Here is a 23,577-nt window from a genome sequence, read left to right on the forward strand (position 1 = left end):
AAATCTCTGTGATTAAGAATTAGTCTTTGGGGGTATCTGGGCACTCAGTCAGTTAAGCATCTGACTGGATTTCGGCTCAGCTCATGATTTTATGAGCTAGAGCCCCTCATTAGGCTCTGTGTTGACAGTGTGGAGTCTGCTTGGGGTTCTCTCTTTCCCTCTCTCTCTCTGCCCCTCCCTGCTTGTACATGCGCTCTTTCTCTAAAAATAAACTTAAAAAAAAAAAGGAAATAGTCTTTGTTTCCAGCAGACAGTATAAGACATGCATAGCTTATTTTTACCTTTAATGATTTTATTGCCTAATACTAGACTCTACATTTAACATATATGTCTAGAAAAATTAGAAATATTTTAATTTTATAGGAAACTAATTTGTGTTTTTGAAGTACTCCCGAATTTAGCACCTAGATCAAATTATGTTCGATGATTTTTCATGGAAACTGGTGTATTTTCTTATTTTGCGTAGTTAGCTCTTACTTGCTCATATTTCTGATATGAGTACAATGAATCAATCATTTAAATATGAATAAGTTAGACTTGCTATAAATATTGGGATTGTTAGAAGACAAGAATCTCTGGATTCGAAGTTGCAATTTGATAGCCTGCTAGTTGTATCTGTCCCGCAGATATTCCCTCCTAGTGTAAGAACTGTTCTGAACTAGTTGCTAATGCTTATAAATGGCTTCATATAAAACCAGATTTCTAGGGGCGCCTGGGTGGCTCAGTTGGTTAAACAGCCGACTTCAGCTCAGGTCATGATCTCGCGGTCCATGAGTTCGAGCCTCACGTCGGGCTCTGTGCTGACAGCTCAGAGCCTGGAGCCTGCTTCAGATTCTGTGTCTCCCTCTCTCTGACCCTTCCCCGTTCATGCTCTGTCTCTCCCTGTCTCAAAAATAAATAAAACGTTAAAAAAATAAATAAATAAAACCAGATTTCTAGTTTCTCTTGAAAAATGAAATCTTGGCACCAATGGATTATATGCATATTAATGATGAACCAGGACTGCATGGTGGCTATTCCTTTGTAGACAGGGTAAGTGGTCCAATTTGCCACAGTTCCTGCCCTCGTTTTATGTTTACACCAGTCCCATTTCACTTGTATATGTACATTATTTGAATGCTCTTTTCTATAGGCAAATAAAAATATGAAAAGGCATGTATGTAAAAAATTCCTTAACTTTTTCATTAATAAATTAGTGAAGACATCATAAACTTCTCTGCTTTATTGGGTTTTCTGGCACATTCGTTTCCTGAAAAGGGTGGTAAGAAATACAGAGGTATAAGAAGCAGTCAACATCCCAGAGATATTAACTTCTTCCCAACTTTTGCCAGCAAACCACTATATTGGCTGGTGAAAAAGATGACAGAAAAGTTTTATACTTCCTGGAGTTCCACTATCTTACGCTGTAATTTCTTTAGGTCTTTCTGTACTTTATATTTCTCTAAATCCATCTTTGTTTTCTGTATTTGTTGGAGGGAGCTGAGAGAGTCATGAATTGATTTAAATCCTGGAAGAGGATATGAGAAAAGGTATACTGAAATTAAACAATGCATTGGAATTTTTTTTTTAAACAAAAGTTGCTAATCAGCGCTTCTGCCATAATTGATCATCATTTAAAGCATATTAAATTCCATTAAGACCAGTGTAAAAATGTACAATAACCCATTTCTTCTATATCATGAAGATATATTAGCGATAGTGTTTCCGCTTGTATCTGGCTTCATCGGGAAAATTTAATTCAATTCCTCTCCTTCTCCTTGCCCAAATATATTGCATAACTAAATAATTCTATATTTCAAGAGAGAAATTTAAAATATTTTCTTCTCTCTGTATGCTTTAATAAGAGATTTGGATGATCTCTTTTTTAATCCTTGTTTACCAAATTGAAGATAAAGAACACAGGTGAGATTTTAAAACTTCTCAGAAAATGACCTGTTGAGGGACCTAAGGAGTGGCCACCAGCTGTTCCCCCTGCACCCCCCACCGCCAGCACCTTCTCTTTTATGCAGGTCTAGTCACTCATGACCACAGACCCACCAGACTGCAAGCTTCTTAGGGTACAGCCCATTTCTTATTCACTGGGCCTTTCAAATAGTCATTTCTCAACACATTTTTATTAAAGGCATAAAAGAGCACACCATTAATTTGAAATTCCCCTTTCCTAGAACTTCCAGTTAGTAAAATGCAGAAAAAAAGCAGAATGCAAATTCCTCTTTGGCTCATCCTGGGGTTATACTAATGGGATGAATATAATGAAACCTCTGGTATTTAAGTAGAAAGCAGGGACATAAAACAAGGGCGAGTTAAGTTTGGAATGTGATTCCTGACCAGATAATTCATTATTTTGGTTTGACAATGGGAGATGGGGATAGGGGCAGTGTGGGTCAGATTTCCAGGCAGCAAATTTTACTTATATGCTACGAGCATCAAGCATCGGGGAGAATGAGACCATAATATCTTCCCAAGACACCTTCAAGGCATCTCTGTACAGGATCAACATTTGAGAGAATTTGCAGGCATTTTTCTGAGAACTAGAAGACGGAAAATGAATTGGGACTTTCTTTAATAAAGGAACCTCTGGTTCTGGTAATTTGCTCAGAATTGTGACTGGAGGCAGATGGCTGCTCCCCAGCTCCTATCCCATGTCCTTCCCTTTGACAAATTAGATGAGCCTTTCAAATTAATCCTCTTTGATGTTAGCTCAGCTTGACACTGCTGCCATTAGCCTCCTTAAGAAGAAAAGCAGTCATTATACCGGACTCTGTTAATTCATCTCTCTCTCTCACTTGTAAAGGTCAGGTCTCCAGTCTGACATCCGTCCAGGCTCATTACCTGCAGTTCAATGAGGGGCATTCGATTTCAAGTCCTGATTTCATGACATACCACAAGTCAGGTCTTGATCTCAAGGACGTTCCAAGTCTAACAATTCTATAATTCTATGATCTCCGTAAAAAAAACAAAAAACAAAACAAACAAACAAAAACAACCTCACAGTGTTGGCAAGCTTGTGACACTGCCCAGTCTGAATGAAGAATGTGAACTTGTTTATCTACCTTCCAATGGCACACTGACATTCTATGGGATAGTTAGAAAAGTGAGATTAAATACGGAAGGATATCAATAATGACAAGACTGATCCATGGCCATGAGCTCCAAGTAGACAACTCTGAGGAATTGGATAAGCAAGAACTAGTGTTCTTAATCAAAGGTGTCTGCTCACCTGATTGATATTCAGTCTGAATTTTCTCTAATTCACCCCATATGTGCTTTTCCACTTGGTTCATCTTTTTGGACAGTTTATTTTCTATATGCTTTACTGTACTTAGTTCTGCTTCCTGTTTCTCTGTGTTAATGAAATTCTCTAATTTGCTTGAAAGCTTCAGTAATTTCTCTTCCATTTTATTTTCAGACTTTTCCTATAAAAGATATCATGAGATAAAATTCTGCAGAAGAGAAAACTTAGATGGATATGTACTTCAGCTTAAGGAATGTTTTTAACAAGTTCACTTTTATTTATTTTATTTTTTTAAATATTTATTATTATTATTATTATTATTATTATTATTTTTTGAGAGTGAGAGAGAGAGCATAAGCAGTGAAGGGGCAGAGAGAAAAGGAGATACAGAATCTGAAACAGGCTCCAGGTTCTGAGCTGTCAGCACACAGCCTGACTCAGGGCTCGAACTCATCACCCGTGAGATCATGACCTGAGGCAAAGTCAGCCACTTAACCAACTGAGCCACCCAGGCGCCCCAACAAGTTCACTTTTCCATATTAAACATGAAAATTCCAACCAGGTTCCTTTGTATCTAAAACTGTGTTCACATGTGTGAGAGTTCATCCCTTTGCTTGACCTTGTTTGCAGTTTCTAGAATTCTGCATGTGATAGGAAAAAGAAAAGAAAGGACTGTGGTTTTGCTGAAATGCCTTGAAGAGTTGGAATTACAGTCTAGTGTTTAAGGAATTGTGGTCAAGGAAGGCATTTTATTTATTTTTTTAATCTTTATTTTTGAGAGAGAGAGAGAGAGACAGAGTGGAAGCAGGGGAGGGGCAGAGAGAGAGGGAGACACAGAATCTGAAGCAGGCTCCAGGCCCTGAGCTGTCAGCACAGAGCCCTATACGGGGCTCGAACTCACAAACTGTGAGATCATGACGTGAGCCGAAGTCAGACGCTCAACTGACTGAGCCACCCAGGCGCCTGAAGGGAGGCATTTTAGACACTGCTTTAAGCTCCTGGGTCATGTTCCTGTTACACATTCCTATTCCCTCGAGCTTCGTATCTCCACGTGGACAGAGTTCAGCTAGAATAGTGATTCTTGACCTCTGTTATCTATTGATATCACCTGGACCATCACACAACCACTACCACCACCCCGCCCCTCACGAAACTGATTTAATTGGTCCACAGTGGAACTCAGGAATTTATCTAGTTGAAAAACTCTCCAGATGATTCTAATTGCAGTGAGGTGGGGACTTCATGGATGCCCCAGGCTCAGGAGCTTCTCTGCTCCTTCTTACCCTTCTCACAGGGAACTTGCCAGCAGGAACTGGGTGACAGTGACTTGGCCCCATTGTTCCTCCTATTTTTTATTATTATTTTTTTAACATTTATTTATTTTTGAGAGACAGAGAGAGACAGAGCATGAGCAGGGGAGGGGCAGAGAGAGGAGGAGACACAGAATCTAGAAGCAGGCTCCTGGTTCTGAGCTGTCAGCGCCGAGCCCCACGCGGGGCTGGAACTCATGAATCACCAGACCATGATCTAGGCCAAAGTCGGAGGCCCAACCGACCGATCCACCCAGGCGCCCCTCTCCTATTTTTGGCCCTGCCTGCATCGGGGAAGTGGATTCCAGCCTCTTTCTTACTTGTGGTGGAAAGCTTCTGCCTGCAGGTGACCCTGTGGTCACCTAGTGCTGCCTATAACTGGTGGATGAGTCTGTCTAAATCCTAGAGAACTAGCAGGCCCTGTTGGCTGCATGTTGGACCACACAGACTTCAATAGCCTTATCAGTGATAAAGCTGGAATGGTTATCTACATCTCTTGGACTCCTGCCTCTGTCAGCTGTCTACAAACCTAGCTGCCCAAAGCCCCTCTACCGAAATTCCAGAAACATCTTATTTGAATCACCAGCAAGGCTGGCAGTCACTGATGACACGGATGGGCCTGTGTTGCTCTCCCATTGGGGCCAGCAGCTGGTTGGATGCACTGCTTGGAGTGAGGGGTACCTGCAATCAACAGATTTCCCCTCCATCCTGGTAGTCTTGCCCCAAAGCTGGGAGTTTCTCTATGAGGTTGCCTCTGGAAAAGAAGTTTTGAAAACCTTTGATTGACGGATGGATCTTCAGAGAGGTAAACTGGCTTGTCTATGGCAGAAGTTTTCAGGCTTTACTGTGTCTAAGTGTCCTCCAGGAGGCTTGCCTAGGCGCACAGATCTCCAGGAGAGGCCCCAGGGACCTCAGCTCTGGGTTGGAACCGAGAATATGTATTTAAAAAAAAAAAACAAAACACCTCTCTTTAGATTATTATGGGTAGAGCACACTCAGGAGTGTGGGTTCCCGGAGTTGGAGAGTAGCACACAGAACCAAAAGGCAGTCCTCTGGATTCCCATTCTGGTGCCAGAAAAGGTTAATTACTGACACAGTGAAGGTTACTGTGAATGTCCTAGTGAAACTTTCAACATCCAGACAATGACTATGGAGCTGTTTACTTACCAGCTTCTCCTGTAGGAGCTTCAGACATTGATTTACATAGCCAAGGTGGTCTTTTTCATAGTTGAGGAACTGTTTCTCTGTCCATTTTTGATGGTTCTCAACTGCCTCATATAGGTTGTTTGAAACTGAATTAAATCTAAGGGGGGAAATAGTTATATTTTAATAAAGTAAATTTAAACATAAAACCAAAATTTAGTATTGACAAACTGCAGTTTTTCAGATGATGAGGTTCAAGATGTCTAACAAGTACTTATGGGTTGATGTGGGAGGTAGGGAGCAAGGGAGCACATTTTGGGTCCCTGCCCCAAGCTTCGACCCGGCTGCTGACAACACCCCTCTGCATACCTTAAAATACACATATACACAAAGACAGACACATGGACACACAGAAACACATGTATCATCCATCCATGCAGGTTTCCTCTTAGGGCCTGGGGTACATTGTATATGTGGAAGAAACACCTTGACAAGCCACTTGGATGGCGATATCACTCCGGGGTACGTAGGGGTCAGCAAACTTCTTCTATGAAAGGTCGATAGTAAATATTTTAGGCTTTGTGCGCCATATGGTCTCCATTGCAACCAGTCAATTCTTTAACCACTCAGTGCTGCCATTGCAGTGGGAAAGCAGCCACATACGATACAAAGAAATGAAAAAAGAACTTGGTTGTCTAATCTAACTTTACATACACTGAAATTTAAGCAACAGATAATCACATCATGAAATACATTTTCTAATGTAAAAAATTAGTAGAAAGTATGCAAATCATTCTTAGCAGTGGGCAGATTTGGCTAAGGGTGGAAGTTGGTGGAATCTCTGTCCTGCAAAGGTCACTACCCAGCTGGGGGAGGAGCTGGGCCAGAGAAAATCATAGGTAGGATGTAGGGAAGGAGCAGGAAGAAAGACCCAGAAGGACTTTGGGAAAGCAGAGTGCCCATGGGAGACAGTCCTTGGTTGTCTTTTCTGTCTCAGGTGAGATCCTCAGTAAAGTCCCCTTTGCCTCCAGTGGGTCTCTGTGGATTCTTTAGGGAGTAGGGTTCAGGGAGGGCTTAAAGAGGTACTGAGTTACTCATGTGGGGCAAAAACAGATATATAATACGCTAAGGTGCAGGAAACGACCACTGGCATAAAAATGATGCACCATAGGAATATTAAATAACAGAGAATGAATGATTTTTTTAAAATGGAAGTGGATGTTATTACAGAGATTGAAAAGATTGGAATCATATAGCTTCAATATGAAAAGTCACTCTAGAATGGCTGAGGTTTGAGTAAAAAGGAGAATCCATAGCTGGAATGACTGAGAAATATGGTCTGAGAAGAGGAAGGATGAGGATGGGGACTGGCAAACGGTCTCTATATGTTTTCTGCATGTGACTAGCTTGTAGTAAAATGTCAATTTCAAATTCCCTTCTAGAATAGGCACTATATTAGACAGGCAGGAGTACTGCATGTTGTTTATTATTGAAAATATTCAGACTAACTTACAACATGTGGATGGCTTGAAGTAATCATTGCTATAATACTGTAATTTTTCAGGAAAAATTATATTTCGATAATTTTGCAGTATTTATCACTGGAAATTGCTTAAGACATGCTGGACATATATTGCATGTATGTGTCTCTAGCTTCCTTGAAAAAGTGTTTGGACTAGTATTTGGAAAAGACAAATTATATGAGACCATTTCCAGTTTTTATTTAGAGCAGTGGCCCTCTAACAACGTACGGAGACATTTTTGGTTGTCACAACTTGGAGGTGCTACTGACATGTGGAGTGTGTAGACGCCAGAAATACTGCTAAACATCCTACAATGCACAGAACAGCCTCACAGAAAAGAATTACCCATCCCAAACGCCAATAGTGCCCACGTTGAGAAACCAGAATTTAGATGATGAAATCAAGCAATGGGAAAAGTTAATTTTCCAGTAGCTGTATTAGCTGTGGTATAATACCTGAATTCTAATCTTCATCGCTTTGAATTATCACATGTTTTGATACGGAGAGAGATACTTTTCACATAGAAAGCGTATCTTGATTCAGGTGAGTATTTCCACATCGAAAAGATACCATCGGCCACAGTTCCTGCTAATCTAATCATGATTTCCAAACACCTGTGCTACTGACTAACAGCTGATGGATCTCAAATAAGTTCCCAACTGACACATGGACAGCCTCATTTTAGCCAACTGTTTTCTATGTCTGGAACACTCTTCCTTAGAATACCCAGTGGCTCCTGCCCTCATTTCATTCAGATATCTTTTCAAGCACCATTTCTCTCCTTAACATAGGACTGACTTTGTTTGTTGGTTTGTTTTTATTTTTATTTGAGAGAGAGCATGCAAGCACACAAGTGGGGGAGGGGCAAAGGGAGAATCTTAAGCAGGCTCCATACCCAGCAAGGAGCCCGACTCAGGGCTTGATCTCACGACTGTAAAATCGTGACCTGAGCAGAAATCAAGAGTCTGATGTTTAACTGACTGAGCCGCCCAGGCGCCCCAGGACTTTTTAAAACCACACTTTAAAAAAAAATTTCTTTTTCCCCATCTGACCCTCCCTTATTCCTTTACCCTACTTTATTTTTTCCAAAATGCTGATCACCATGTGATATATACAATTTGTGTGCTGTCTACTTCACTAGAATCTAAGCTCCATGAAAGCAAGGAATTTGCTTTGTTCATGGCTGTGAACAGTGGCTGGAATTTAGAAAGCGCTAGATGAATAGTTGTTAAATAAATGATTCATTGTTTCTCATTTAATACCCTTTACTAGAGCTGTTCACAAATAACAAATTGTACATTTGCTTAGATATTTAGATATCTAATCTTCAATTTTCATCTTGTCTTTCCTATCTGTGGTGGAAATATTAATTAATAGTGATTGTTAAGAGGGACAGTAAATCCCCAGATAATCAAGAGGTAGCTTTGCAATTGGAAATCCAGCCTTCAGTGTGCACTTTTACTGTGTGTGTAAATAGGAACATTTACTACTGATGTGATATTAACATCCCTCTGAAAACCAGGGAACCATTAAATGTGACCAAGTAATATCTCCAGAAGTGCATATCAGTAATTAGAATTCTGAAATTAAAATAGTCATAAAGAATGAGTTATTACCTGTGATCATTTTATTATAAGGTTTTGCCTGCAATTAGAGACTGACTTTACTGGTTACCATGAAAAGTCAGAACTGGTAGTTTATGAAAATATGAAAGCATTTTTTAAAAAGCATTCTCCTTGAAAGATAAAAAAAAGAGAAGCTAAAATAAAGGTTTATATACGTCTCCTTTACTTAGACTTTCTCCTAACATAATGGGCATGCTTTCCATGAGAGAATGACTTTTCTGTGAATTACAGTATTTATAATTAAAATTTCAACAGGGTGAAATATGACATTCACATTTTAGTTCCCAAATCCTCTATTCCAATAATTACGGTAGTATTTCTATCAGATGTAGATAGATATAGGGTGCCTGGGTGGCTCAGTCAGTTAAGCGTCCAACTTCGGCTCAGCTCATGATCTCACAGTTCGTGGGTTCCAGCCCCACATTGGGCTCTGTGCTGACAGCTTGGAGCCTGCTTCAGATTCTGTCTCTGTCTCTCTCTGCCCCTCCCCCACTTGCACACTTTCTCTCTCTCTTTCAAAAATGAATATTTTTAAAAATATGTAGTTAGATATAGATAGGTAGGTAGATAGGTAAGTAAGTAGGTAGCATAGATAGCTGATTTTCTTTTTCAAAAAACACAAAAGTCAGACTTTTAAGTTATGGCCACAGATCTTACTAGAATAATGTGGGATACAGTTAAAAAAAAATTTTATATTGGTGGAATCAACTTAATATACACACCAAGGGCAATTATAAGGGAGAAAGTCACAAAAGCATAAAATAAAATTTAATGGGGAGTCATAGACACAGCAGATGGCTGTGATGAACATGAATGGTGAGGACAGAGTGTAGGGCTTGCAACAGTCATCCTAGTGACCGCTGTGGTTATGGTTGACATACATAAATGAGGACATAGCTCCAATCTGGGGCTTTTTTTTTTTTTTTTTTTTTTAACCAGTTCTCTTAAGTCTCAAACTCATTGTCTTGCATTTAATAATCAATTGAACTTTTCCAGAAGACATGAAAAGTTTGATTTCTTGAAAAATGTTACTCTTAATAGGCTCTCAAGAATTCAGATAGTGGCTTTAACCAAGTCAGTTTTGGAGACTGAACCTAAGATTTTAAATTTCATGTCAGAAGAAAGAAATTAATTCTAAGAAAATTATTTCTACTAAGTTTGTGCCTATCTACTTCAACTTCTTCTTTATGTCCTAATGACGCAAGTAAAGAGCAACTCCAACTCCATTCTGATAGGAAGCTTTTTGCTTGTTGTTACATATTGTACTTGAGCTTAAATCCCAATACCTTCATAGCTTCTTACCTTCATAGTTTCAAGCAGATGTGATCTTCCCATTCCCTAAATTTCTGTAGTACAATTAGCTTACTAATGGCTGGAGTTGTGAGATGGAGGTGTCATAGATTGACAAAACAACCTGAGGTTTGGAGTCAGATATTTTCTAGTGATGTGACTTTGGGCAAAGTATTTAATTTCTATGATTGTGTTTTCTCATCATTAAAATGGGGAGAAGACTTACACTGCAGAGATGGACGCACCTGAATATCTTGGTCACTTAGGGATTGGTAGACATTCAGAAATAACAATTAGTACATTTCTTATTTCTGTCTACTGATCTATTTCCTCTAACACTGTCTTAACTTTTACTTCGTGTTTAGCTTTTCACTTATTTGTATATTTCCTCCCAACTGTATATGGCTATGATGTTGTCTTTGAGTATTCCAAAACACAACTTACACATTATTGATTTTCAAAATATTCATTGGCTATTTGCATCTGAATGTGCTGGGTGCTGAGAATACGAAGATGGATGAGACGTATCCTCGACTTGAATAGTTTGTAACATAATACTGTGGTAGCATTTTCAAAGCTGTATGGCAAGATTTGAGTCTATGCATTTACTTCATTGACCATATACTTTTTCTTTTCTAATAAATCACTATCAATTAAACATTGTCAGCAGCAAGAACTATCTAGGGAGTGACTAATAGGTACTTCCCCTGCTAAACCCTTCCTAAAAAGATAGCCATATTTTATGATGACTAAGACTCTTGCTCTATAAGCACTAAGTGGTTAGCTTAGGAAGTTATTTAGCTGAACATGTGACTAAGACCTTTCTGGAAAAAGGAGTCTCCATATTGGTGTTCAGATGAAGAGCCTGTGCATCTCCTTTGTTAGGTCTAGTGTTGAATGCCAAAGTCCTAGGAATTCACTAGAAAACCACAGACAGTATTGGGGCTTTTAAGTTGTATATAAGACATAAATTTAATTGGCCATTAAACTTGAAATTGTTAAAGTTTCTAAATGGTAACACTGTCCAATTAAACACATTTTTGAATGCTATTAAATTTTTTTTAAATCCCTTTTCTCAGAGACAGTAGTTTCTTAAAAAAGGAAAAGCAAATACTATACCCCATCTATTTTAATTGGAGAAATGCTCTGAATGGAAAAGAAAAAAAAGAGAGCCCTATTTGCCTTACTTTCTCTTTGAAGTAAATATATTTGTAATAAATATCTCAGTCAAAGTGTTAATATCTCTAATGTGAAGGAATCCTACAAATTGATAAGAATATGAGGAAAGTCATGATATAAACTTTGACAAATGATAAGAATGGGTAATTCACAGAAAAGGAAATTCAAATGGTGAAGGGAAAGCAAATAGAAACAAAACATTCAATCTTCATCCTTGAATTGGCACATATTAAAAAGAACATCCAGTGTTGATAAGAATGTAGAGAAAGGTCTTCTCATATATTGCTGGTGGAAGTGGGCGTTGCTACATTAAAAAAATAATAATAATAAATTTATAAAAATTAATAAATGAACTCTTTGACCTAGGAATCTTGCCGGTAGAAATAACATCTAAATTTAAGGATATTTAAAGATATATACACACAATAATTTTGGGGTTTGTTTGGGATAGCTGTAAACTGGAAAGAATCAATATAATAAGTGATTGAATTAGCTATAGCACATCTGTAAGTTAAAATATTACACAACTATTAAACTAATGTTAGAATAATACTCACTGATCTGGAGAGATGATTACAATGCACTATAAAAAAGCAAATTATTGAGTAATGTGTATAGGGTGTATTTTAAAAAGCCATGTTCTTTCTATACAAATAGTGTATGATACATAAAATATATATAAACATCCTTTTTCTGTTAGATATTTGTATTAACAAGGAGGACAGTGTGGGAGGACATATCTCTGGTGTTAGCATTGGTTACTTTAAGGAAGCTGAGATGGAGAACTTTTTTTCATCTTTGTTTTATTTTGTTACTTTTTATTTCATTAAAAAAATTTTTTTTACGTTTATTTTGAGCGAGAGAGAGCATGAACAAGGGAGGGGCAGAGAGAGAGGGAGAGAGAGAGAGAATCCCAAGCAGGCTCTGAGCTGTAAGTGCAGAGCCTGATGCGGAGCTCAGACTCATGAACCACGAGATCATGACCTGAGCTGAAACCAAGAGTTGGACGCTTAACCAACTGAGCCACCCAGGCGCCCCTTTTTCTAAATTTATTTTTAATTTTTATTCTTGAGACAGAAAGAGAGAGAGAGAGGGTGCAAGTGGGGGAGGGCAGAAAGAGAGGGAGACACAGAATCTGAAGCAAGCTTCAGGCTCTGAGCTGTCAGCATAGAGCCCCATGCGGGGCTCGAACTCACAAATCCGTGAGATCATGACCTGAGCCAAAGTTGGATGCTTAACCAACTGAGCCACTTAGGTGCCCTGATTTTCTATTTGTTAACGTACTTCATCCATTTAAGCCAGTATTCCATTCCAGATTATAAGTCCCTTTTCTCCCCCAGGAAAATCATTTCTTAAAGTGTACCTCTAGAAACAGTTTACTCTTCTACTTGGAACACTTTATTTAATTCTAAGCTAATGGGATTAGACCAAGCACCACGCAGATATTTACTGGGCATCCTCATTGTACTGGAATTTAAGTACCTAGACATGCTTTTTTATTGTATGAAGTAAGTGGCTATATTCTCTTTACACAAGACATTTACTTCTTTGAATTTTAGAGATGAGTATAGTTTTCCATCAGTTTCTAGGACACACGTATTTCCCAATTTAACATCTCTGAAATCAGGAGGTATCTTAAAAATTAGATTTGATGAAATACTGTAAGGATGGGGGAAAATGGAGCAAGCAGAGTATATTCAGAACACTGGATTTGACCAAGTCATTAAACCCAAGTGGAAAATCCAAGAGGAAAAAGAACAAGGAGAGAAGAGGCAGTAAGGTAGTATCATCCAAGAGACTAGAATTTTCCTTTGCCTGTTCCAGGATTCCAGGAAATGGTGGTCTTTTATACAAGAAAGGAGGATTGGGGAATAAGGAGGCCAATAATTTGAATGTTTGTGGAGTCTTGTCTCTTTTACTGTGCGTAGGGGAGAACTGAGTGAAGATAGGACAGAAACCGGTCTTAAAAAAAGGATAATGTAAAGAAGGTAGAGAATCTTAGAAGAAATTTTAAAAAGAAAGCTTGTAAATCAAAGTTGTTTTAATAATTATTTGGTAGTCTTGGGGAATTGATGTATATTCAATGAAGTGTGTTACACTGAGACATATAGTTGATGATAAGTTCAAGTTATCATCATCCTTTTTCTTTGGAAAAGGTCAGGATGTATATCAATTCAGTTGCAATACATAAACAAAGAGAATGACAATATCCATTCTTTAAAAAATTTTTATTTAAATTCCAATTAGCTAACGTACAGTGTAATTAGTTTCATGTGTACAAATTAATGATTCAATGCTTACATATAATGCCCAGTGCTCATTACAAGTGCCCTTCTTAATCCCCGTCACCTCTTTCACACATCCCCCCACCCACCTCCCCTCATATTTCCTTTATTATGAATATTGTATGAATTACTTTAGTGTAGAGTATTCTCTCTAACAGTTTGTTGCTTTATGTCTTGGCCAGTTTCAAATTCCTGGGATAGATTTTCATTTAAAGCCAATGCTTTCATTAGGCAAAACCTTTTGGAATGTACTTAACAGAATTAAAAATCTTCCATTCACTTACTTGAACTCCAAAAGGTTCATTTCATGGCGATAATCCCCCTGGACCATCTTTAAATTTGAGGTTTGCTCAGAACTGGAAGCCTCAATCTTTCCTAAGAGCTGCATTACCTAATGAAAGTACAAAAGGGAGCTTGTGTGTGTGTGAACAAAATCACTAGCACTTAAATTAATTATACTTTATTCCTAAAAGAGCCAAGAAACAGACTTGATCCTAAATTAAAGCATATTTGCATTTGAAAATGATCTTTTCTAAAGGAATGATTCAATAGTTACAGAACTATCTTCAAGGAAAGATTTATAGGGAAGTGTTCCATTCTGCTGTCTATAATATTCATCTTGATAATAGGCTACCTAATGATATAACAAAAGGCTGCTATTGATATTGGTTTATCAATTGTTTAATTTTATTGCTTCTTTACTTTTCCCCCAATTACTGTGTAAGCCGGTATGTATCCTCGATCACCACTACAACCTTAGTGCACATCAGTTGACCAATGATAAATATCCACCAAATACTTATTGAATACATGTTTAAATGTACAATGAATTGGGCTCTGAGGAAAACACATGAGTGGCCTAAGATTAGGCCTTAGGAATTTCCTTAGGTGAAATGACTTTAGAGCATAGAAAGATAGGAAACAACAAGTTCCAGGTCTGGAAGTTAGGATAAGAGGGTCTTCTACACATCCAGAAACACTGAGGAAGTTCCTTTAGGTAAAAGGACTGGTTTGGAAAATAGACACAGAACTGTAGCACATAATCACACGTAAACTAATCACTGTCTAGGGGAATGAAACTACATGATGGGCTTTGGCCAAACAGAATTCAGCTCCTGAAACAGTCGCAGGGAGGAAAATGGGCAGTTAACAAAATCTAAGTTTTGTTTTTTTGTTTTTGTTTTTTTAATTTAAATTCAAGTTACTTAACATACAGTGTAGTACTGATTTCAGGAGTAGAATGTAGTGATTCATCAGTTAGATATAACACCCAATGCTCATCCCAACAAGTGCCCTCTTTAATGCCTATTATCCATTGAGTCAATCCCCCAACCCACCAAAATCTAAGTTCTCTTAGAAAAGAAAGAGATGGATAACAGAAGGGTTTGAATAGATAAATGTTGGGTGGGCAACCAATAGCACATGAATGGCTATTTATAGAAGATTCACTTAAAACAGGCTCCTTATAGGAGGTATACTTAAAGGCAGAATTCTTAACAATAAAATAACAGGCAAATATATCACTGGCAAAAGCAAAGGAAAAGAAAGCCAGGGGCGTCTGGGTGGCTCAGTTGGTTAAGCATCTGACTCTTGATTTTGGCTCAGGTCATGATCTCACATTTTGAGTTCAAGCCCCATGTCTGTGCTGTCAGCATGGAACCTGCTTGGGACTCTCTCTCCCTCTCTCTCTCTCTTTCTCCCTCCCTCCCTCCCTCCCTCTCTCTCTGCCCCTCCTTTGCTCTCTCTTTCACTCTCTCTCTTTCAAAATAAATGAATAAATAAATAAATGTAAAAGAGTCTTAAAAAGGAAAGCCAGCAGAACAATATTGTTAGATAAAGTGTTATTTGAGGCAAAATATGTTAAATGAGACAAAGGTGGTCATTTTTACAGATGAAGAGTAGACTGCACAGTGAAGAAGTTTGAACCTTTATTTACATTATATATTGACTAAAAAGTAACAGCTATAGAATTACAAGGATAAAGGGAGATGATATATTAATGATTTTAAATGATTTCTCTGTCACCAACAAAGGCCAAATAAGTAAAATATAAATAAAGATATAGGAAAATATGAAAAGTATAACTTATTTAGTCAATTTATATACCAAGCAATCCAACTTGCAAACAGCAAGAAACACTCATTCTTTCCCAGTGCCCAGTCAGCCTTTGCAACAACTAAGTAGATATGTGACTATAAAGAGCTCACATTATTCCACAAAGTGGGAAAAGTACAGATCATGACTCTATACTGCCCAGAAAGTAGAAATTAATAAGAAAAGTATAAAGAAACAAAAATCTGACAATTTGTATTAAAAAAAAACAAACCTCTTTTAATTCTATTGTTTAATTCCAGTGTTTCACATGGAAATGTGCCTCTCAGATCCCCTACTAGGAGGAGCATAATTGGCCAAGGGCCCGACTGCTATGTTTCATACATATTACCATGTGTGGATATCATACTTCCCATTGGCTGCTTCCAGTGAGTGTCTGAATAGTATTCCTATGATGAGGGACTTTGGTTCAAAGAACTTAATGAAACTATTAGAATGGCTGTCTAAGACCTTCTCTCTTTTTCACTGGAGTCAGAACTATTTTGTAGTCTGATGGCTCTTTCCATCTCTTCCAGCTCTCTCCCCATTTTCCTTCACAGTTGTTTTTTTTTTCCTTAGTAAATCTCTTGCTCATCAGCTCTTTTATGGCATTTGCTTCTCACAGGACTAACACAAGTGTCAAAGAATAACTCAACTCTGCAATTACAATTTACTTAGGAAAGGATAATAAGACATTATATATCAACAGGACACGGCCACATCTATAATCAGTGGTAAATTTGTGGCATTAAATGTTTCCATAATTACATAAAAGGCAGAATAAAGCTATGTAAACCAACAACTAAAGAGAATAAAGCTATGTAAACCAACCATTAAAAAGAATAACAAACCTAACCAAGGGAAAGCAGAATGAAGAAACTGACAAATTGTGATAGGTGGACTGGCTCCTTTAAGATGTCCATTCTCTAATTCCTAGAACCTGTGTATATGATATGTTAGATGGACAATGGCATTTGTAGCTGTAATTAAGGTTACAGACCTTGAAATAGAGAGATTATCCTGTCTTATCCAAGTGGGTCCAATTAAATCACATGAGCCTTTAAAAGCAGAGAACTTTCTCCAGCCAGAGTCAGAGAGATTTGAAGCATGACAAGGACTTGGCCTGTTCCTGGAGAGAGGCCACATGGAAAACATGAGAAAGAAGGCTGGCATCTGGGGGAACATGTCTCCAACTCCAGCAAGAACCTCAGTCACACAACTTCAAGAAACTGAATTTGGCCAAAACTTGAATGAGTCTGGAAGAGAACTAATTCCCAGAGCTACCTCAAAGAAACATAGCCCTGCTGATATCTTGATTTCTGTCTTGTGAGACCCTAAGCAGGGGATTTACTCTAGCCCACCAGGCTTTTGACTTGCAGCAACTATGAGATAATATATTTATGTTGCTATAAACTACTGAGTGTGTGGTCATTTGTTATGGCAGCAATAGCAAACTAATATACAAACATTAAAAAAATTGAGAAGTAAAAAAATTATAGGATTGATAGGTAAATCCCAGGGTTGTTTCTTTGAAAAGGTAGTAGACAACATTTTTCTTGTTGTCTTTTCTAAACGTAAACTTTTCTAAACGTAAAGAAAACAAATAAATACTAAAATTAAGAATAAGGAAAAATAGAGTAGATATAAATACGATCCAAATAATGTAGTGAGAACATTCACAAAGCTGAAGTGATAGACGAAATGGAAGCCAAATAATTATAGATTTTAATTCACTTTTCTCAATCCAAGACAGAAGAAAGAACCAAAAAAATACGTAAGGATACAATAGACCTAAACAATAAGTAATGTTTTACATAGCGACTGAACTTTGTGCCCTAAAAATACAGAATATATTCTTTTAGAACGTGTAGAAAATTTTTCTATCCAGATGCCAAAATAAATCCCTCAAAGTATTCCAAAAACTCAAACGGGTATATACATAAAAATTTCAATTACAGGGAGATAAAACTAAAAATGAATACTAGGATAACAAAAAAATCCTTAACTCAGGAAAAACAACAACCCCTCTTAATCTGTTCAATCAAAGGGAAAAATACAATATACAACTGCAGAATTTCTAGGAAACCATGAGAACACTATATCAACCCTAGGAGATACAGGGAAGTAAATAAATGCTCAGGGAAAATTCATAGTCAAAAATGATCCTGTCAGCAAAAGATTACAAATATTTTTGGTTCAAAAAGTTAGAAAATGAACAGCAAAACAAATCACAGGAAAAGGGAAAAAAAGACAAAAACTTGAATTGCTGAGAACACATGGAGGACAAAATAGAAGAACTTAAAAATACATAAAAAGAGTGGCTCAATGGAGAGGAATCAATATAATTATTAAAGCACAAACACCTAATTAATCAAAAGGTCAAAAAAGCACAAATAAAATGGTGAGGGGAAAAATATAAAAGCAGAAGGAATGAAAATAATCTTCATAGTATTTTGCACAATTTATGCAAATTAATTTCGAAATCTGGATGAAAAAGGTACTTTTTTCCAAGCAGAAGTAATTTACTAAAGCTGACCCTTGAAAAGATTTTCCATGGAAAAAACTGAGCAAAGATATCAAAGAACTCTTCTTTCCACTAAATCATTAGGCCTAAATGGCTTCGGAGGCAAACTACTGAATCTTTAAAGAATAGATCATTGCAATGTTTTTAAAACTGTTTCAGAGCATAGAAAAAGAAGGGAAACTTCCAAATTATTTTCATGAAGTCAGCAAAACATCGATTCTAAAATCTGAAAAAGGTTGCACAAAAAGACTAATCTTGTTTATAAATATTGATGCAAACTTCTTAAATAAAATATCAGCAAACAGTATCAGGACAGTTTTAAAAACATCATAATCAAGCACAATTTAATTTTTAAAACAAGAATCGTTTAATAAGAAATATATTAATACAAATAATTATGCCAGCATAGTTGAGGAGAAAACTCACATGATTATCTCCACAAATAATGTTGAAAGGCATTTGACAAATTCATAATCATTCTGGATTACAAACAAAAACTCAGTATAATAGCAATAGTGCATCAAACATGTTCACTGAGGAAACTAACTTCCCTCACCATAAGGGAAACCCTGGGGGAATTTCCATTAACGTCAGGAACAAGAGCAGGATGACCACTATTCCCACACTATTTAATACCATACTGGAGTTATTAAGGCAATTATAGCAGGGAGAGAAATTGTGTGTATGAAAGTGAAAAAAAATGAGTAAAATTATCATTTAAAAATCATATGATTGTGTGCCTGGAAAAACAACAACAAACTGGAAAATTTCTATAATCAAGAGGAGAATTCCCTAACAGAAGATGAAATTAATATAGCTTTCATTATATACAACTAACAATTCATCAGAAGATATGATGAGACCCCACTACAATAAACTAAAAAGAAAAAAGATAACAAAATCCCAAAATATATTGAAGATGATGTGAACATGAGGAAAATTTCAAACTATTCTTGAATGATAGAAAAGCAAACCTGACAAGTAGGAAGCACACTATGTTCTTGGATAAAACACTCAGCATTATGATTCAGTAAATTCAAAAGTTAATTTATGATTTAATGTGATTTCAATAAAAATTAAAAATGAGTTATTATTTGCTGGGAATAGACAGACTGATTTTAAAATCATATGCAAAAACAAACAATTATCACCAGGGAAAGGGAGAAAAGAAAGCAATGAAAGGTACTTGCTGTACCAGATACTAAAAGTACCTTAAGGTCTCAATGATTAAAATAATAATTAAGGCACATTCTATATTAGAAAAACTCCAAATGGATCAAGAATTTAAATATAAACAGTAAAGCCATGAAAGTGCTAGAAGAAAATATGAGTATTTTGAGAGGGGGAGACAGACAGTGCAAGTGGGAGAAAGGCAGAGAGAGAGGGAGAGAATCCCAAGCATCTCCATGTTGTTAGTATGCAGCCCAACATGGGGCTCAATCTCATGACTGAGATCATGACTTGAGCCAAAATCAACTTAGCCACCCAGCACCCCTAGGGAATTTCTTTTTAAGTGTGACTTAAAAGAAGCTACAAAAAAAAAAGCTGATAAATTTAGCTATAAATATAGAACATAAGCATGACAAAAGTCAAAAGAACATATAAAGAGCTCCTAAAAATTGAGAAGAAAAAGAAAAACAGACCAATAAGGAAATGGATAAAAGAGATGAACAGATAACTCGCTGAAAAAGAAATGAAACTAGCTCTTGAAGATGTGAACCTCATTCACAATGAGAAAGGCTAAGTGAAGGGGTGCCTGTGTGGCTCAGTTGGTTAAGTATCCGATTCTTGATTTCAGCTAAGGTCATAATCTCATGGTTGTTTATCAGTTTGAGCCCCATGTTGACCTCTGCACTGACAGCTCGGATCCTACTGAGGATCTGCTCTCTCCCTCTTCTGCTGTGTACACGCTCTCTCTCAAAAATAAATAAATAAATAAATAAATAAAATTAAAAAAACAGAAAGGAAAGGCTAAGTGAAACACAGAGATTTTAGCTTTCTTTTTCCTATAAGAGTGGCAAAATTCAAAAGTCAACACCATTGGTGAGGCAATATGTAAAATGTCCTCATTTTTACATTTTACATATCGCCGATGGCTATGTAATATGATCAAAACCCTACAGACAGCAAGATACCTGAAAATAACAAACATGTATTTTGACCCAGCAATCACACTTCTGGTAACTGATCCTACAAACATACCTATGGACATACACACAATGACATACGTGCAAGTTACACCTTGCAGCATTGTTTGAAAGAGAAAAATACTAAAAATGTCCAAATGTCCATCTGTGAGAGATTGGTTAAATGAGTGAGCTATTGAACACAGAGGAGAATATGCAGTTGTAAAAAAAGAATGAGGAAGCTTTCCATGTATTAGTATGACTGATCTCCAGGATGTATTTGTTTAGTTAAAAAAAAATAGGTACATATTAGTGTGTGTGTGTGTGTGTGTGTATGTGTGTGTGTAATATGCAACCTTATTTGTAAAAAGGAGAAAAAAAGAATATATTTGCATTTGTTTGTATCTGCATAAAGGCATACTGAAGAATCCACAACAGAATAATAAAAATGGTTTTCAGTGAGGAAATGAAAGAATGTAATAATGGTGACAGAGGTGGGCACGAAAATTCTCAGTGTATATTTTCTTATGTAGTTTTGATTTGTGAACCATACATATCATCTGTATTACCTTAAAAAAAATAACTAAGAATAAACTTCAGTCAGTGTCACTTTTTTGAAAAAGTTTTTAAGTTTATTTATTTAGAGAGAGAGAGAGCGGGGGGAAGGGGAGGGAGACAGGGAGACAGAGAATCCCAAGCAGGCTCCCCACTCTCAGCACGAACCCCAATTCAGGGCTCGAACTCATGACCCATGAGATATGACCTGAGCTGAAATCAAGAGTTGGAGGCTTAACTGACTGAGCCATCCAGGCACCCCAAATCAAATTTTGAACCTAGGTGCAAAGTCAAATGCTGAATGATTACACAATGACTGTATGGCAGAAATGCAGAAATGTTTCAGTATTGGGAAATGTATTGACATAGCACATTAGAAGTCCAAAGAAATAAACGAGTGAACAAATAAAAACCCAAATTAAAAAAACCCTAATATGATGATGTAGGCATTTTTTGATGTCTACAAGGCATTTTTTAAGGTGAAATGTTCAGTCCTAATAAAAACTGAGCACTAATTAAAACTACTGGAAGTAAGTAGGAATTGAAGGTTACTTTAACATGGTTAAAAATATATCACACCAACATCCAAAAGAAAACAACAAAGACATCTCCAGTATGATAAGAAACTAGATAAATTGCCTTCTATGACCACTTTTATTTAACAATCATCTGGAAGATCTGGTCATGGCTTTAAAGTACTTAAAAAAAAATGTACTGAGGTGTTACATCAGAAAACCAGAGGTAACATGGTTATGATTTATTTTTGATATGACTAGGTATTTTGGAAAACAAAGAGACTCAACCAAAAAACTATTAGGACTTAATTAGATGGGCGCATAGGTGTGGGCAAGGTGAGCCCAATGGGATTGGAGTAATCTATGTGCCCCTTTGAACCTTCTGCTCTTGATTATTTGGTCCTATGAACAAATAATCATACACCAAACTTACATGTCCCCCTATTCTCAAAGGATTTCCACTTTGTTCTGCCTAAATGACTTCAGAGAAGTGCTTATTGTCACATAAGGTACATGACAAAGTAAGGCACAGAATACTTTGCATTGGCTCTTTTAGTTAAGCCATTGGGAGGGTGAAAAAGGAAAGGCATTTCAGGCAGAAAAAAAGCACAAACAATATGGAGCCTGTGTAATGTCTTAGAATGAGTACAGACCTACCTCCAGGTTGTTAGTACCACTGAGTATGAGGGGTGAGCCAGGAAAAATGGGGTGAGCTGAAAAGATAAGCAGGGGGCCAGTGTAGAGATGGCCTTTAAAACCAGGGCAATGGATTTGTACATTATTTTGTGAGAGATGTAACCTATTGTAGGGATATAACATAATCAACTCACATTTAGGTTGGCTATTTAATAATAATAGTCCATGAAAAAATGTTTTGCTTATAATCTTTGGTTCTACAGTCTTTGAGGAAATCCCAGAGAGTAAAAGAATAGCAACAGTGGAATCAAGTAGCACAGGCTTATAATGGGTGGCTACATTGGAACATAGGAGGTACTCATTAAAGTTTTGTTAATTCAACTGACAGTGCTCATGGTATATATGCATGCCTGTCATATTTAAACACTTTGGAAGTAAAGAGTTCTTTTGAAAACTTTCCACCCGACTAGGCATTTTGATAAGCTATAATGATCTTCTGGCAATAACACATAATGTAAGAGTTCCAAATATTTTTGGTTACCTTCATATCCAAGTTCTTAGAAACAGTTTCTAGGGCAGACATGAAATTTTGAATTGTTTTCTCAATTTTCTGGTGCTCATGCCTGATGAACTGAATGTCTCCAGAAAGCTTCACAATGCTGGAGTCACATCTAGTGGCAAGACGAAAATTGGTTGTGAGATCAATAGGCTCAAACATTTTTAATAGTACAGTAGGATGTGTGCATTCATTCATGGCAAAAGCTCTAAAGTTCTTTGAATAACGAGTTAGTAGACGTAGGAACATAAACAGAAATCTTCACTTTTCTCTCTTTTTTCTGATGAGAGAGAAACCAGGTTGGATAATGATACATCAGTCAAAATCACACAACTGGGTTGGGGTAGATGAAGACATTGGGAGAAAATGGGGGGAATTTTTGATTTTCAGTCTGATATATTAATACGGTCATAGGAGTTCCAACAGGTTTTGATATTGGGGGAGTACTCCCTACTGCCTGTGGTTAGGTAAAATTGAAACTTTATCCTGTTCTATATTGCATTCTGAATCCACTTTCCTCTAGTCTCTTTGTTGGGTCCAAGATTGTCAATTCTCCTCTGGCTACAAAGAGTCTTAGCTCACCATCATCTTCCAACCCATCTTCAAAAACCAATTTCCCTCCCCTTAGCCCCAGTCACAACTCCTGCTCCTGGAGTGGGCTCAGTCAAGTGTTATATTAGGACAAAAACAATTCACAGGAACATGTGAATGAAGTTTTGGCTCATAAAGTTGCACATGGTATTTTAAGAAGTAATTCTAGTGAAACGGGGTTGGAGTTGAAGATTAACCATCTTTCCAGCATGTCAGGGAAGCCCACCCCATATCACTACTCAAGGCTTCTCTTGGGAGACGGCAGGTTACGTACTTTGTTATCAATAAACTCATATATGCATGAAATACATGCACTTATAAATGCATGGAAGATATGGAGAATGCTGAAGGACTGTGTTTTTTGTGTAAAGTTATCAGAGATCACTGTTAAGT

The 23,577-nt window shown here is 37.1% G+C and overlaps 1 protein-coding gene across 4 annotated transcripts in view; it reads right to left on the reverse strand.

Moving 5' to 3' along the window:
• Window positions 1–1,207: 1,207 nt before the first annotated feature.
• Window positions 1,208–23,577, reverse strand: part of FAM81B (family with sequence similarity 81 member B) — a 54,665-nt gene continuing 32,295 nt past the window's right edge. For all 4 annotated transcript variants that reach the window (XM_060635368.3, XM_060635367.3, XM_060635369.3 and 1 more), the window contains 5 exons: window positions 22,579–22,708; window positions 13,875–13,981; window positions 5,713–5,848; window positions 3,221–3,416; window positions 1,208–1,507 (listed from right to left, as the gene is read on the reverse strand). In XM_060635368.3, coding sequence (XP_060491351.3) covers window positions 1,374–1,507; window positions 3,221–3,416; window positions 5,713–5,848; window positions 13,875–13,981; window positions 22,579–22,708 — 703 coding nt within the window. In that variant the 3' untranslated portion in view covers window positions 1,208–1,373. The remainder of the gene's footprint in view (window positions 1,508–3,220; window positions 3,417–5,712; window positions 5,849–13,874; window positions 13,982–22,578; window positions 22,709–23,577) is intronic.

The sequence above is a fragment of the Panthera onca genome, chromosome A1 (genome assembly GCF_046562875.1).
Source record: "Panthera onca isolate mPanOnc1 chromosome A1, mPanOnc1 haplotype 2, whole genome shotgun sequence".
In the NCBI taxonomy this organism is placed as follows: Eukaryota; Metazoa; Chordata; class Mammalia; order Carnivora; family Felidae; genus Panthera; species Panthera onca.